The 14,909-nt window shown below is 36.8% G+C and overlaps 1 protein-coding gene and 1 non-coding gene across 5 annotated transcripts; both read right to left on the bottom strand.

Moving 5' to 3' along the window:
* Positions 1–306: 306 nt before the first annotated feature.
* TRNAS-UGA (transfer RNA serine (anticodon UGA)) lies at positions 307–388 on the bottom strand. The gene has a single exon. It is a non-coding gene; the product is annotated as a tRNA-Ser (tRNA).
* Positions 389–848: 460 nt separating this feature from the next.
* Positions 849–8,219, bottom strand: LOC118054494 (histidine kinase 3). 4 transcript variants are annotated; one of them, XR_012169356.1, is made up of 12 exons: positions 7,273–8,218; positions 6,494–7,210; positions 5,813–6,094; positions 5,383–5,552; positions 4,845–5,057; positions 4,442–4,628; positions 4,304–4,355; positions 3,985–4,214; positions 3,775–3,873; positions 2,190–3,328; positions 1,644–1,932; positions 849–1,535 (listed from the first exon to the last, which is right to left on the bottom strand). XR_012169356.1 is itself a non-coding variant. In XM_035066111.2 (10 exons), exons 1-10 carry the CDS (start codon positions 6,977–6,979, stop codon positions 1,728–1,730), a joined length of 3,063 nt encoding a protein of 1,020 aa, XP_034922002.1. In that variant the 5' UTR covers positions 6,980–8,219; the 3' UTR covers positions 849–1,727. The 4 variants fall into 4 exon arrangements, 1 of the variants encoding a protein (XP_034922002.1); XR_004688525.2 differs by having other exon boundaries at positions 6,494–8,218; XR_012169357.1 differs by lacking the exon at positions 6,494–7,210 and having other exon boundaries at positions 7,709–8,213.
* Positions 8,220–14,909: the final 6,690 nt, after the last annotated feature.

The following is a 14,909-nucleotide window of genomic DNA, read 5'->3' on the forward strand; positions in this document are numbered from 1 at the left end:
TGTTTCTTTTGAAAGTCTGTTTTTTGTCCTCAATTTTTTTATAAGTTTTTTCTTTTAATTTTATTATTTTTGCATGGAATAATTTGCCGTAGTCATGCCTGTCTTGAATTTTGCAATTTGTTTTTTTTGCAGGTTATTCTATTCTTCTATCCTGAGTTACGCTTTAATAAATTTAACTGATTTGTCTCAATTATTGTAGTTTGAATATATATTCTAATTTTAATGGTATTTCATCCCTTAAATTTTCATATACTGCATGTAATAATGCTATCTGCAATGAAAGCAGTTGAAAAAGGTTAGAAAAACCGTCGACAGCAGGGTTCGAACCTGCGCGGGCGAAGCCCAACAGATTTCAAGTCTGTCTCCTTAACCACTCGGACATATCGACACTCGTGCTGTCTTAAAGCTCTATTCATATTATTAATACATATTTTACGAAGCACATAGCCCATACTTTACACGTTTAGTAGAAAACTGCAAGCTCCAAGCTCTGGTGGTTGAAGGCCACAACTTATTTTTCCACTTTCTACTGTTTGAAAATTTACTATAAGCTATATATCTACATGGGCTTTCTACATCCACTCCATACCCTTCCCTAGTTCCCTGTACATCTATTTTGTATGCAGGTAAAAGAGAGAGTAGATAATACACGTTGTTTTCTGACTTGATGTCTAACTTGATTTGTCAGAAGCGGATGGAATAGAGCTTTAGGACAACAGCATCAATCACTTTTGACAACTGAACTGCGAAGGACCGTTTCGAGTACTGATAAAAAGCACTTCACCCGCAAAGAACAGAGTCATGGGGCGTAATGAACGTTCTCTGAAACAATAATGCCGCGAGTCAAATGTGATAACCAGACAAGAATCTTGCGATTACTCGAATTTTTTTGACTGTGACTGTATAAGTTACATCAATTCTTAGCAGTACAACCTTCTAGTACTGCTAGAAACATCTAACAAGAAGTAACCTAGTATGGTACACATCAACATCGTTATTAAAGAGATAATATACATGAAGCATTCTCTCCTTTGCTGCCAAGAAGCTATCTTTCCTTCTTCCGAGAGAATCTTGTATCCAAGCCAGAGGCGGCCACCCTCAAAGAAAGAGAGATCTCTTCGGCTTCTCACTGATTTATTACTTCACATGAAGGAGAATGCAATTCCGTATTTTCTATGATACACTCGGGAATCTGGATTTCTCCATCCACTGGAAAGTAAGTATTGAATTCGACGTCCTATTCTAAGAGTTCTGTCTCTACCAATAAACCCTCCTCCCTAACACTAATGACAGCTTGGAAATGAGATCAACTTTACGAGGAAAAGGGAGTCAGCTTTCATTATGCAGCCCGTAAAACAATCAATGAACTAGAGCCCAACCAATCAATCATGGCTTCTATTTACACTCTCCGCAACAAAACAAATTTTTTTCCCCGGAGAAACATCAAGCGGATCAGGAAGTCAACAAGCTTGTGAGGTAGCAAAGTAATTTGAGGTTTAGAGTCAATGATCTGAGGAACAATTGAGAAAGGTGTGCTGCAGGTTTTGAAAAAAAAGTAGCGGGTTTCAGGAATTTTGGAAGAAAAACCTTCATCGCAGAGACTATGAAAATCAAGAATCAATTTAGGGGAATGGAGAACTCACTGTTCGGGAAAACTCTCAACCCCTTCAAGCCCTGGAGAACAGGTGCTTGAGCTCATGTCATGAGTAGCCTTCAAAAGAAGTTCTCTATAAATTCGCACTGGAAGTTGGCTGCAAAAAACGTGAAACTTCCTGATAGAGTTGTTCAGCTTCGAATGGCTTGGAAACATATCCATCCATCCCACATCTTTGGCATTCCTCGGATGTAGCCTGGATCACATCTGCAGTCATTGCCAGTATTGGTATATGCCAGTTTGACTCCATATCCCGAATTCTCCTTGTAGCTTCAAACCTGGGGGAAAAGGACATTGTTTTTAAAATTAACAACAAATCTATCTATGAATTAATAAATCCAAATAAAATCAACGGACAGATAAGAATGCATCTGGATTAGCACATCCAGCACAAACAGCTGCCATCACAAACTAGGCAGCCTATAAATATATATTTCAAAACTAGTAGTTTTCCTATTGCTGTGGGTTTCAAAAGTTAACCACGAACTTGAAAAAATCCAACATTAAAATCTTAAAGGCGTGAAGCATCACATACCCATCCATTTCAGGCATTTGGATATCCATGAAGCATGCATCAAATTTGTGAGGTGGCTTAAGCAATTTGATAGCCTTTTGGCCACTATCTGCACAGACAACATCAGCTCCATACTTCTTCAAAGCAGCAGCAGCTACCATGAGGTTCACTTTATTGTCATCTACAATAAGCATTTTTCTTCCAACAAGGAGTTTACGAAGAGACAAACTAGGGTGTTCTCCATTGCAAGGATTCCCCATATTCCCACCCATTGCACGTTGTAAAGAAGCAGCCAGCATACTTGCCTTGAGGGGCTTGGTTATGACACTTGGGGTATAAACACCAGAAGTTGCAGTGTTTGTTCTTGAAGAACTGAGAGAATTTCCCAAGAGGAACAGTTTTGGAGAAACCTCCAAGTCAATATTTTGTAACTTGTTGACAAAGAGAGCTGAAATGCTCGAATCCTTATCCCAAACTTCCTGTTCAATAAAGACCATATTGACAACTTTATTTTCATTGCTTATGCTAGATAAACCTTGATTTAAATCCAAAACTAATTCAACATGTATTCCTAGTCGTTGGATCTGATATCTTGAGACCTTGGCCCTAACAGGCTTGGGGTCCACAACCAATGCAGTCATGCCCTGAAATTTGGAAGACAATGTGTTAGTTTGGGTTTTTAGTCTCTGCTTCTGGAGCTCGGATTCATTTGAATTGGAGCAACCGTTTCCAAAGACAGCAGTGAACGTGAAGGTGGACCCAATATCTGGTATGCTAACAAAGCCAATATCCCCATTCATGAGGCCAACCAAACACTTGCTTATGCTTAGGCCAATGCCTGTGCCTCCATATTTCCTGGAAATAGAGGGATCAACCTGCATAAAAGGAGTAAAAACACGAGGCTGGGCTTCTAGAGGGATCCCTTCTCCTGTATCCTCAACTGAAACTATTAGATTGATGAGGTCAGAAGAGGATGGCGAGAGAGTATGACTTGAGCCCTCTGGATTGAAAGTCTTAAATCCTACCCAACTCCGGCATCTATCTGCAACTGGCAAACCACTCAAGGTGTTTCGTGATGATGATTCTGTCTCAACATCTATCGAGTCCATTACCTCCGCAACAAGATGAACAGTGAGAAAGATGTGCCCTTTCTTTGTAAACTGGAAAAAAAAAAGAGGTAAGAAAACATCAGTCAACAACTCCTTTTTCCTTCTCGTTGACAGGGGAAAAATCATGTGTTAGAAGAGGCCATTAAGCCTAAGGACAAGGCACAACATTCCTCATTCCACTCTTCCTCAAAAGGAAGGTACAATTTTTATGTCACAATGGGGCCTAATTCCAACCAACACATGGCAAGCACAGAGAGATCTCTTCAGGATCACTGAGCAAGAAACCATTAGCTAATCCAGCTGCCAGAACTTGAAAACATGAAGACCTATGTCCAAGCCTTAACACAAAAAAAACTATGGCTGGTGTTTTCTCCTATATCTCTGTGCAAGTTCTCAAGTTTTCAGTTGAATCAGTTTTTGGTGGCTGTGTATCAATTTGGATATTCAACCATAATTGTTACCAAAGAGGTTGAAGGAAGAAATAACTGGGTACTTACTTTGATTGAATTCCCCATGAGATTGGTAATAATTTGCCGAAACCTCCCTGGATCACCGATTAGCATTTCAGGAACACCATCAGACACGTAAACTGCCAACTGCTCTTCCCGCCAATTGTATCATGAAAATGAAACATGTAAAGAAGGATCAAAGACAAGAAGTGGGGCCCGAAGGAAACAAAACAACAAATTTCGAGAAACACACTTTACCTCAACTCCTTTCTCATGAGCCTTGCCAGAAAAGAGTGCCAATACTTCATCCATAATTGCTCGCAGATCAAACTGCATTGCCTCAAGCTCAATCTTACCAGATTCAATCTTTGCTTGATCCAAGACCTCATTTATAAGTGAGACTAGTGCTTTTCCACTGTCTTGTGCAGTTCTAACATAATCTTGCTGAGTTGCATCTAGTTCTGTGTCCATAAGCATATGTAGCATTCCTGAAACACGGACAAAGGCAGTGTCATGGCTGCATGAACTTTGCACTGTTCCTTATATTGGACGGGTAATGGACAATTTCAAAACTCACCTAGGACACCATTCATTGGGGTTCTGATCTCATGGGAAACCGTAGCAAGAAACTACAAAAAGTTGAAATTTATTTAGCATTGTATGACATAACTTGCAAGCCTAAAGAAAAGAGGAGCAGAATAGAAATACCAAATACCTGAGATTTTGCAACATCAGCTGCCTCAGCTCGTTTTTTAAGCTCCATCATCTCATGGAAATCATCTTCAACTTTGGCAATTCGATTCATAGTTGCATGGAATATGTAACCAATAAGCAATGCAATCACAAGGATGCCAATTGATGTTGTTATTGCTAACCATGGCCATGGTGGTTTTTGTTTGAATCTGCATTAAGAGAGACAACTAGTTTATGCAACTGTCTCAACTAATATACACTTAAAAGCATTACAACATTGATTTAGAGACAACTGGTGATTTTTTTTCTCCGTTCTTTTGAATAATAATGGCATAACCACATCAAAACAATCAAATAGAGATGGCTATTTCATACACAAGTCGAACCCCATGCCATTCAACAAAAGATGGATGTTTATTGATTACCTGCAGCGCATCTCATGCTTTCTGAAAGGATCCCCAAAATTAAGGGCACTGACATGTTCCAGCCCATCATCTGATACATTTGAACCATACATGCTGATAGGGTGAGACTGATGAGTGATATCATATACATTCACTAAGATAGTTTGCTTGCTTGCAAGCTGTTGAAGTAGCTTTTCCACAAGTGACTCAATGTCAAAGATTCCTCCAAGGTACCTGATTGGAGTCATGAGAAGATCAGAAGAGCTGTTTATTAATTATAATTTTCATCAGAGTGCCAACTCTATATATCCAAGCTTTTTATTAGAGCATCACTTTGGGAACATCCTGACACCATAAAATTTGCAAATATTATTTTTTCTTTCCATACAACTGACTAAATGTAGGGAAACAGTTGAGATTTTCAAGCATCACCCTTGCTTCTGGATTAAAACTCAGTTTCCGCATCAATTATGCACCTTTATTTGATCAAGCATCAACAGAACAGGACCATATGAATTAAGAAACGTTTCCTCTCACATATAGATGAATTAAATCATACCCGTCAGTTGCTTGAATCCTCTCATTTGGCATTGCATTAGAAGGGAGGTCTGTCTTGTAGACAGCAAATGTCAAAATAACTCCAAGACGGTTAGTTTTGAGTAACCTGAAAGGAGCAGTTAGAACCCCCTTTCCAGATGCTCTAGCACGCAACACGTTTTCACGGTCTTCCTGATATGGATGTAAACGAAACTTCGCAAATAAGTACATTTAAATCAGCAATGCAGCAGTCAAGGAATTAAAAGAATAGCTTAACCAAAATTGTGAGACCGGTGGAAAAACATGAATGGAAGCTATCACCAGGTTTTTATTTCTTGGTAATTTATTGTGTCCCATTAGCATTATTTTAGCGAAATCTATGAGCAGCCAGGGAATTGGACGATAAAAAACATTTCTGAAATTTTTAAATAAAAAAAAGGAATTGAGCTTACTGTTCCTGACAGCATATCAAGGGAAACCACATGTGCGACAGTATCCTGTGCAAAGATGACAGGAGCATATTCTTCCTGAATTGGGGATGGCTCCAATGCTTTGGCGACATTGTCATCCTTTTGAACTGGACTTTGTTCAAAGGTATCCATCCTCTTAATAGTCCAGCCTTGTTGATTCTCAAATTGTTCCCTCTCAGAGTGGATCACCCTTACAGCATATGCCACTCCACTAGTAAGGGGCCTCTCAAAAGCGGTTCTCTCCGTATACCTCGCAAAAGTCCTCTGAAATTTAGAAAATCAGTTTATACTTCAACTGGATAATATCAATAATAGAAAAGAAGTACCCAAGATCTAGTTCTGGACTAAGCCATTAACAGTATGAAATGGAAACCTCAAAAAATTCACTGAAATTAACACTGTGAACTAATTTCCAAAAATGGAAAAAACTTAGAATAACAAAACTGCGCACCGAAATTATTGAATATAGTAAAAGCAGTTGGGTGATTAAGAACCTAGATTAATCAAATCGAAGGAGCGGGAGCAATGATCGACTCTGGTTTGTAAATAATTTGACATTATTGAACAAAAGAAGCAAGGCATTTAAGCACTTCTAAGACAATTAGCAATTTCTACCAGATTTGGTATTCAGAGTTGCTAAGAGTTAAAGGAGATCTAGTTAACCTGATCAATAGCAGAAGGGTTTTTTCCATGATGAAAGGTTGAGATTAAAATGGACATGGCCTGCACATGGTTCATGCTCACATTAAACTGATCCTGTAGCATTCTAGCCCTCTCATCACACATACTTGCAAGGGTCTCTTTCCTCTTCTCAAAAGCTTGTGAGCTCATGTACCAGAAGAGCCAAACAGAGACAGTGATCCAGCCAACTATCCACGCGAACAAAAGCTTTCTCCACCATGTTTTTCTAATTCTCTTGGAACCAATATACTGGTAGTAGAGATGATGGATCTTGCAACTATTCCCTGAAACTTTCTCCAAGCATTTGAGCCACATCTTGCCACCATCACCAAGCAAACCAGCCTTGGTCTCCAAAATTCCACCATTAATGAACCAGTTCATGTAAATTACTGATACAATCCAGCAACATAGCATCCAAAGTAGATGACCCACCTTTAAACCAAACCCAAATACATGAAGCAAACTCATCCAAAGCAGTAACAAACACGGGATATCTAAAAACAGTACCAAAGGTTTAAGTGGGTCTTACTTATTGCCTAGCCCTAGGTGTAGAAAAAAATAAAGGGAGAGAGAAAGAAAGGGAGCCACTATCAAGTCTACAGAGTCTGTCTAGTAAGAACCCAACATCAAAAGAAATCCAAACTTAAGAGACCAAGAAGAGGCACGGTTAAACGAAGAAGAATAGTTAGCGAACTTGAACTTCACCTATGAGACCAAGAAGAGGCACGGTTAAACGAAGAAGAATAGTTAGCGAACTTCACCTATGAGACCAAGAAGAGGCACGGTTAAACGAAGAAGAATATTTAGAGAACTTCACCTAACTCCAAATTCAATTACAAACAAGTGGAACTCGGAAAGGAGATGGGTGTTTCAGGAAAAGATGCGATCTTATCCATCAAAACAGCTACAAAGTTCAGATTTTGAATGCTACAAGAGGACCAGATATTAAACAAGAAAAGTAATTCACATATACACCCTCAAGAAAGAATCAAAGAATCCTCAAGATTCTTGAGTTTCTAATCTAAAACAGAGCTTAAATGGTTTTTATCCAGTTAACTACCAACCAAAAACAACACCTAGAAAAAGAAACGGACCAGAACAAACATAGATTCGAAATTCAGCTTATATTAAAACACAAACTCCAACGCCCAACAAAGATTCTAGCAAGAAAATCAAGTTTGACAAGAGGGTCCTTACAAATTTCTCAACTCAAAACAACTAGTAGAAGAAAATCAAGAACCACCATTGAAGGTTTGACTCTCTCAAGTGTTTCCACCAAGTTTATGCACAAGAAATTACACAAGAAGAAGCAGTAGAGACAACAAGAGTACAACAAGTAATGGTTCTAGTACTGCTAGTAGAAAAAGAAGGTAATAAGAGCGAGTTACTCATGGACACACTAACAAAAGAAGAATCTATGAAATAAAGATGAGAGAATAAGGTTATAGAAAATGTCTGCTAGCATTCTAGCCCCATTATCTATATCCATGCCATAAAAATTATTTCACACACACAAAATACTACCATAAATCGACAAGGATATTCATTTTCATTTTCATTTTCGACGACTTCCAATATTTTATTCTGTTTACGTTAAACAGAGATGCATGGACAGCAAATTAAGGGCATAAAAGGTATAGCCCTCTTGAGCAGAAATCACTGGTTGTTGTTTTTTTTTTTGGTTGCAGAACAGAAATTACTGCTTAGTCTTCTTTTTCACCGTCTTTCTTTCCCTCGGAATTTCACATCCCTATCCATTCATAAGTCCATCCCTCCGAGTGGACAACTTCAACACGCTTGTTAACTCTTTGTGTTTGTGTTTGTATGGCTTGTACTTTATTTCTGTTGACAAAAGTGCCCCTGCATGGAACCGAAATTGTTCAGACAATGAAAAAGCGATCTTTTTGTTCGAATTTATCATTAGATGCCCCGTGCTTCTTTAAAATTACCATGGAAGGACATGGCGGAGTCAAAAGAAGAGGAGTAGGTAATAAATATAAAATAGGACCCCGGCATGATAGGAGCCTCTCGAGGCGTTATTATAAATGTCTATTATATTGATCTATACTGTTCTGGAATCCGATAGCCAATGTTTGATTAGAGAGTTTACTTGCAGATGTAGAATTCCTTCCTCCCAAAGCCACATTTTGTTTCAAATCCATTACATGACAAAACAAATAATGGGTGCTAGGCTGCTACCTAGTTAGCTCTCACTTTTTCAGCACATACAACTCTCTATCTTTTTGGAATGATATCGGAACAGCAAATGACATTTCAGTTCTTGAGAAGCTATGTATTGTATAGTTGACGTCGTTTGCTTTAATTTGAAAAGTTTGCAGCTTGTGTTTTCACCGAAGTTTACAAATAATAAGAACATCTCCCTTTAGGATTCTATCTATTTTTATCTTTAAGATAGTTTTAAACACAACTAATTAATAAGATACTATTAATTTCTCGATAAACACCATAAAATTATCCATCAGACTAATATGTGTATTTTAAGCAAAGAAAATTGAATAATATATGCAAAAACTGGCCAAACATTCTCTTGAATGATTTAAAAGGAATCAAATTTAGTTCCACCGAAATTAAAACATTGAAAGAAAAGTTAAGAGGGTAGGTTTAAATAAAAACAAAGGAGCGTTGTTGCTTTTTCTTTGAAAGAATGAGACCTATTCTCTAGTCTATGCATATACAAGTTAAAAGTAGCAAAGCCCGGCAACTGAGAGTACAAAATTGTGGCTGTAACCATCTCCCCTAGCCTATACAAGCCAGTGGGCAAGAATCTTTCTCTTAGCATATTTGTAATTTGTTTATGCAATAAGAAGCAACATCCGAAGACGCAATTACTCTTTGACAAGTAAAACTTGGGCATTTCTGCATGCGTAATGGAGATTCAAAAGGGCAATGTTGTCATTGAAGTGGATAGATTAAGAATTGGTAGTTCGAGGACAGCAGTGGCAAAATGTGTGATTTAAAGGCAAAGTAGTGGCAAGTGTGTAAGGGGGCACTTTAATCAAGGCTTTGTCACTCGCCTGGGGGTGATTAGGCCATCACTACCTGGGCATTATTAAGCTCCTTACGACAGCGACGTCCCACGTCAGCAGCACCGGTTCCTTCTGGCAACAGCTAATCATCTTTTCCAACGTGTTATGCCCATAATGGCTTTTGCTTTGCTACGTGTCGCCACTGGGGATGGGATAAAATTATACCATCTCCTTGACAAGCGTCATGCCCATGGAGTCTCTCTCTAGTCTCTACTCCTGCCAGCTTGTGAATTGTCCGTCACTGTCTCATTGGAGTTACCTAAAAGTTAACTTGTTTTGATCCGCCTTTCATTCCAAGCGAGAGACCACAAGGCTAAAAGCGAGATTTCCTTTTGGTAGCGTTCTATTTCTGGTTTGTCACTTTGCTGCGAAACCCTTATAGCCCAGTAATTTTTTGATCTGATCCTAATTAGGTTAGTGAAAAAATTATGTATTCTTTTAATAGAAAAAATTATGTATTCTTTTAATAAAAAAAATTATTTCAAACAATTTTAAAAAATAATTAAACATTAAATTGATACAGATTAATCCTAACTTATAACTCGAAGTTTGAACAAAATCAATCTTGATCAATTTTTATAACTACAAAATTCAATATCACTATCTAAAATTTTGATTCGAGGGTATATTTACAATTTGATTTTCTATTCTTAAACTTACCTACTTCTTTCATTTCTGGGTTGATTTGTTTTTTCTATTCTTTTATTAGAATGTCATCTGGGTTATTCTCACCGACTAATATTCTCAATATACTGCGAGACCAGTCAATTTTTTTTATTTTTTTTTTCTGGTTACATGCAATTTGCAAGATCAATCTTTTAAAATGGTGGGTTTGAAGGTGATGAGGTCTGTTTCTATCCCATGAGTTTGAAAGTAAGTCAATAAACGTGGGTGCAGGAAACTCCTCCAATAATGTTTGTGCTGAGAGAGACGACCCAGTTAAAGGGCTTACGGTGCTGTCCCGATTTAAGCAATGCATGGCAAATAAATAAAGGTACTCGCATTCTTTTTTTAACAAATGAGTTGTCACTCAATTATAGTCGCCCAAGAATAGAAAAAAAAAAGAGGTTTTAAAAACAGCTAAAATGGTTGTATTTTGTTATTTTAGTATGTAAAATACCATTGTTGATGGAAATACTTAGCTCGAGATACATGTTTTACGCCTCGATGAAGAGTGTTAATATTATTATCATAATAGTTCTCGTCGGTCGGTACTGACAGGTAAGGGTTAGGTGTGAGGTGTGAGGTTCTTATTTCAATTATATGTACTTAATTTATCACAAATGAAAAACAAGTAATCGGTTGGACTAGTTCTTCCACCTCAAAATTTGTTTACTTCAATATATGAACTAGGGTTGACGTACGGCTACTTGTTCCCGCGGTGGGAATTTCTCTAAGGCGAGGCTGTGAGGCCGGCGCCATAGTGCTCAGCAAACATTCTTAATTTTGACCCTCGACGATTTCTTTAGAAAATGAATTGGGCAGCCTATATCATATCACTTATTTCTAGAGGCTTAGTTGTCAATAAGATTATAATTAAGTGTCAAAAGTCACTAGTTGTAACTAAGTTCAAGCGAAATAAAATTATATGATGATATGTTTTTGTTAAAGAATAATATAAAAAGGACTAAGTTCAACCTATATGATATGTTTTTGCTTATATATCAGTTGAAACGCCAGCATAAAAAAAGACAAATAAAAGCAAAAGGACTAGAGAAATTAATGCCACCCGTCTTTGGAATACGTTCTTGCTGTTGTAGGCCATTGACATTGTCCCTCGAACCCTAAGAAGCCAATAGAGAAAACAATAGATATTGAAGAAAAAAAGGTATGGCATAGTAGCATGAAGAAAAATTCTTATTTCATCATCCACGACAAGATGCATCCCCCTCCCGAAATTAATGGTGGCAGTCTATCAATTTGTTTCATTTTGCTTGTGGTCGGTAGAAAAGTCCTGTTAAACTAATAATTCGAATACTTTGAACCCAAATATATGACTCGAGACTTGGATAATTGTGCTTTATGACACTGTTTCCGATCAAAGTGTAGACATATATAAATGTTGGCTAACCCATCCTCGACTCGAGAATTGATTTCTCTTACTGTGCTGTTTCTTGTTCAATCATTCTCGGATTCGTTGTTAGAAGTTTCCGACTGGAAAAGATAGAAATGAAATTTGAAATTTGAAGACAGATCGTTCTTCGCTGTAATTTGGTACCTCCAAACAGTTTATCGTGTCACCCCTGCCATTTCAGAAATTGGATGAATGCTTTCTTGTTGCTTATTCCGAGCTGCCCACTGTCTGCTCGCTGTACAATAAATAAGAAATGTCCCTTAATCTGTAATAAATTATCGTGTAGTAGTTTTCTGTCCGTGAACTTGCTTCTAATTTGAATTATACTGGGGTTCAAATCTTAGAAAAAGTTGTAGAACAGAAATCTCTTCCGACAAGTCTGGTGTTACAGTGTTTTTTCTTTAGCCGCCGCAGGATCACAGTTAACTACAATGGTAGCATCTAGGTCAATTTATGCAAGAGCTGTTATGACATCGGCTTCACATGGAAAGAAAAGGAGGCGAGGATGGCCGTTCATGTCGTGTGATCAGCTCCATCAGCAAATTTGATCTAAACATCTCTTTCCCACTAATTACCAGGTGGAGGAGATGGCAAAAACAAAAGTATAAGAGCATGAACCGAAATCTTCAAGGTTAAAAGACTGTATTTACAGACGATGATAAATATTCCTCCATCAGTACAACTATACCCCATACTAAAGAGTACAGGACATGAAAAGATGGGCAACATTGGATTTTAGCAGATGACAGAAAAGACAGATATGGTTCCCAACAAAAATTTAACCCTAGCGAAGGTGCCTTGCTAAATCAAAGCTTAGCCCCCCTCGGAACCACATACTACACAATTAAAAATAAAAAGGCGCAAAAAAAATAATAATAATAAAAAGGCGCAGAGAATGGGTTTTGAGTATAAAAATATGGTAATATTTATTTTAAAGAATTATTTTTATTTGAAAAAATATTAAAATAATATTTTTAGAAAAATAATTATTTTTAATACTAATACATTAAAACAATCATTAATTTAAAAAAATTAAATTCTTAAAAAAAACGATTTTACTCCCGTTCCTAAACACACATTAAAAGCCAATTTATTTTAACGTTTTAGAAGTGTTTTTAAAAATTTTATTTTATTTTATTTTTGTTTTTGTTTTAAATTAATTTTATTCGTGTTTTAATATTATTTTGATGTACAGGTTATAAAAATAATTTTTTAAAAAAATAAAAAAATATTTTAAAAAAATGACTATTAATCAAAATAACTCTATAAACTTTTAAAATATTAAACTTGGGGGAGGTGGTATCAAAGCCTGGACACGCCAACAGAAAGGAAGATTTATTAGTATAATAAGTATTGAAGAGGCTTGTCCACGCTGACAAAATAATTAGATAGAAGTTTTTCAAAGCAAAACAATGAGGGCGGAGGGACAAATCACACCAATGACCAAACCAAAGTACATAAACATGCTTAGGTCACCCTCGTAAAGTCTGGCTTCTTAATTAAACAAACCCAAAGAGTCATAGATTGCGGCAACCCATCAGAAGGGCTGATCTGATGCTTTCGTCAACAAACTAGAATAAATAAAGTTTTAAAGTTCCCTCAGAAGCATCTCATCGGCACTCCTAACTAGGACTTTTCTCTTTCAATCCAACCCTTGTTTTTTAATTAATCCCTTTCCTTCCCCTGTGCTCCTCCGCTGTCTCTAATTCTTGCAAGCCCTTGTCAGGTTGCCTGCTTCTGTCAGGGTCCCGCCACGATCCTCCGCGTGGCACGCCATCGGGCGTCGGATGGCTCTGAAATTGGAAAGACCCAATCGGATTAGGAATTAGAGGGTCGAAATGTTAAACAATTCACGAGGGGTTGGTTTTTAATTTATTAGCAATTGTTGCAGAACGTTTTCTATTGTGGACCAACATGTCCATTAAATCTTTATGCGACAGCGACGTGTCCACGTGATCAATGGTGGGAATTTGCCAACCTTATTCTCCTTCTTTAACCTAGCAGCTAACCACCGAGTAATTATTAATTATACCCTACTTAATAAAGACAAAAAAAAAGGAAAGAAGAAAGCTATTAACTTTAATTAAACAATGAATATGCGATTATATAATGAACCTGCCTCGCTAAGCGCCGCATGCACCATCAAATTCATTAGTGGCATTAGTTTGATCATCCCTTGCTTTTTTCGGTGAGTCACACCGCAATAACACTGCCAATCATAAGCCATGAGCTTAGACGTCTGACACGTGTGAAGTTCCGAGGCACCGTCTGGGAGTAAAGCTGGATGGGTATGTGATTTAAAATCCAAGATTGGTGCTCTCCCCATTTCTTCGATATATGTTTTTGCAAATGTGTTTGTATTTGAGACAAAAAAAAAATACTAAAACAAAAAAATAAATTTTAAATATAAAAAAAATACTATTTTAAATTATTTTAAAAATATATATTTTAAAAAATAACAACATCGCAATCTAAAATATTAATTATATAGGTACATGATTGAAGAGTTTTATATACTGATAAAATGGTGGTTTAAATGTATAGCAATAATTTTTCTGTACCTGTGTTTTCAACCCCAGACAAGGACTACACCACTGTGCTAACAGACCCATTAGCCGTTCTTTTTTCAGACAGCCAGTTCATCACAAACCAGAAACAGCTAACACTCTGATGATGTACGTAGATCAAGAGTACATTTTATTTTGTGAATTTTATTTGTTAAAAAAATTATTCTGGCTGAAATTTAGCAGAAAATTATTCCTTTTTTAACTCCCTTTTCTTCCTTATTTCCAATTTCTAAAGCAGTGGAATTTGTTCTTTTCTTTTCTTTTCTTTTCTTTTCCTTTGATAAATTTAAATGCGGTGGAAAGTTTAAAATTGGAGAAGTGTTTTTTCAACGGTGAGCATGCAACAGAGGCATGCCCCAAATTTTCAAATGGTGAAGGGGTTTTTGTCCCTTGAAAAATATTGTACGATGAACTTGAAATCTAGATCAATTCCTTTGTTTTTTTTTTATCTTTTTGTTCAAGATCCATAGTTTGAGGGAGACTGCGAGAAAATATTGGTTATTAAATAGGAAAATATCCTTTTAAGGGCTTTCAAGACCAAATATAACCAGAAAAAAAAAAAAAAAAAAAAAAAAAAAAAACAGAAGGTGAGGATTTTATTTTTTTGGGGAATATATCACATATTTACACATGCAATCCATTAGTAATTCTATTTTTTCTTTATTTTGTTTAACAATAAAGGGTATTTTCATGTATTCTCAACTAATAAA

The sequence above is a fragment of the Populus alba genome, chromosome 3, assembly GCF_005239225.2.
Source record: "Populus alba chromosome 3, ASM523922v2, whole genome shotgun sequence".
Lineage (NCBI taxonomy): Eukaryota > Viridiplantae > Streptophyta > Magnoliopsida > Malpighiales > Salicaceae > Populus > Populus alba.